The sequence below is a fragment of the Saccostrea cucullata genome, unplaced genomic scaffold (assembly GCF_032062105.1).
Source record: "Saccostrea cucullata isolate Sc308-1 unplaced genomic scaffold, CSIRO_AGI_Scuc_v1 ctg8991, whole genome shotgun sequence".
Classification (NCBI taxonomy): domain Eukaryota; kingdom Metazoa; phylum Mollusca; class Bivalvia; order Ostreida; family Ostreidae; genus Saccostrea; species Saccostrea cuccullata.
In genome coordinates, this window is record NW_026925515.1 from 24395 (window position 1) to 26308 (window position 1914).

Consider the following 1914-nt stretch of genomic DNA (forward strand, 5'->3'; position numbering starts at 1 on the left):
ATGCTGCCGAAATTAAGTTTAAATCGCCAAAATGAGTAATCCGGGCTCGCTACCCATTTTAGTCACCTGGAAAAGGACAATCGGTGATAATCATTGAAAAACACAACATTTTGACCTAAAACTTTCAGCGAAGGCCAATCCTAGAATAATAATCTATGTCCGTAAATTTCATGAAGAAAGAATGAGTATTTATTTCGTGATTATCAAAAACCCGGTTTTCGTTATTGAAAATCCCGGCCCGGCCCGGGTTTCGCTACCCATTTTAGTCACACTCATTTTTGTAGCAGACGAATTCACACTAAACTCTCGCATCGTGCGAGATCGAGATTCAATATGTCAGCCTCCATGAAATTAGTCAGTGCGAGTCAGAAATTGAAGTATTCTTGAAATAGTCCTTGGTGTGGATGTCCAGGAACCCAGACATGGATTCTGTAACAAAAGATGAGAAAGGGGAAACACAGGCTAGTGCCACAATTTCAAAGAAACAGCTTAGGAGACAGCAACGACAAGAAAAATGGTTATCCATAAAAGCAGATGTTAGGTAAGAAATTAATACATTGATGAAATGACGAATTTAGTCAATATTCATGTCATCGTTTGTCGCTACAACCATTTAAAAAGGCGAATACGCCCTGATTTGTGTCAATGATTAGCCAATAAAGCCCTAGAAGTAGATCATGAACCCATGCCCCTCTGTCAGGTCCAGTACCTGCAGTACAATCACTAGATTTAGTCACTTAGCTAGAATTACCTACGTAGCTAAATCTAGTAATTGTTCCAGACCTGTCTATAAAATACATACAATACACAATCTGAAATGTATTTTGAATAAAGCTGGGTCTCTGAATTTTGTTGTTTTGTTTGTTTTTTTTTTTGTCTGCCTAGGTGGTATTGAATGAAAATGGCTAGGGGTCCCATGGCAGCGTGTTGACTCGGGACCCCTAGCTTTGCAAGGCCTTTTTTGATCTTGCATTTAAGAGTAAGATAATACTGAATTTTTCTCTGCAGAGCTAAAGAAAAACAGAGAAAGAAGCAGAAAAGACGAGAGGCCCTCGAAAGAGGAGATGTCATGGCACCCACCAGGAAAAAGTTGCGGACTAACACAATGGCTAAATCTTCTTGTAAAACTTCTGTAGTTATAGATTGTTCTTTGGATGGATATATGGGGGAGAAGGTAAAATATAAAACAAAACTTACATATTCTTTCTTTTGATATTTGATTATAATGACAGTAAAAAAGTTATTTAGAAAGATTCATACTAGCTTCATACAATATTATCATACATTTTTCTTCCATTTTCACATGTGCTGTGGTATTAAAATTACCTTTGGTAAAAGACATGCATGTTTTTTAGGATATAATGAAGCTAGTGAAGCAGATTCAGTTTTGTTACTCCAGCAATCGAAGAGCACAGAATCCTATGCAGTTTCATGTCACTGGTGTACATGGCCAGACAAAAGCGAGACTGGAGAGCATTGGAGATTATCAGAACTGGGATGTATGTATAGCTGTGCACATGCATTTAATTTCTGTCTACACAATGATCTTATATATTTATGAATATATTTCTGTATTTCTTTAGTCACTTCTTGCTCCTCTTTCGGTAGTAGAGCATAATATGTAGTCTCTTGAAGTATTTTAATTTTTACCACAGAACTAAGTTCAACTACTTGAATATAAGTACCCTCATATAAGAGTATTCATTTCTTATCAAAATATTGCCAATACCTTCCGAAATTGTTATAGGTATAATAAAGAAATGGGAGACATTGAAAATCTTTAGATGTATAGTGATTAAAATCTTTAGATGTATAGTGATTAAAGTTTTTGTATAGGGATTTAAGTTTGATGGAAGCATCGTTGTATAGTGAAGATTCAAATTTTCAAAATCAGTACATGTATAAATCATATTT

General features: G+C 35.6%; 1 protein-coding gene across 1 annotated transcript; it reads left to right on the plus strand.

The window, feature by feature from the left end:
* Positions 1–332: 332 nt before the first annotated feature.
* On the plus strand, positions 333–1499 carry LOC134269057 (uncharacterized; the record flags this gene model as incomplete). Its single annotated transcript, XM_062751275.1, has 3 exons — positions 333–541; positions 1009–1174; positions 1356–1499. Coding segments are annotated over exons 1-3 (447 nt in total), but the record flags the coding sequence as incomplete, so codon positions are not given.
* Positions 1500–1914: the final 415 nt, after the last annotated feature.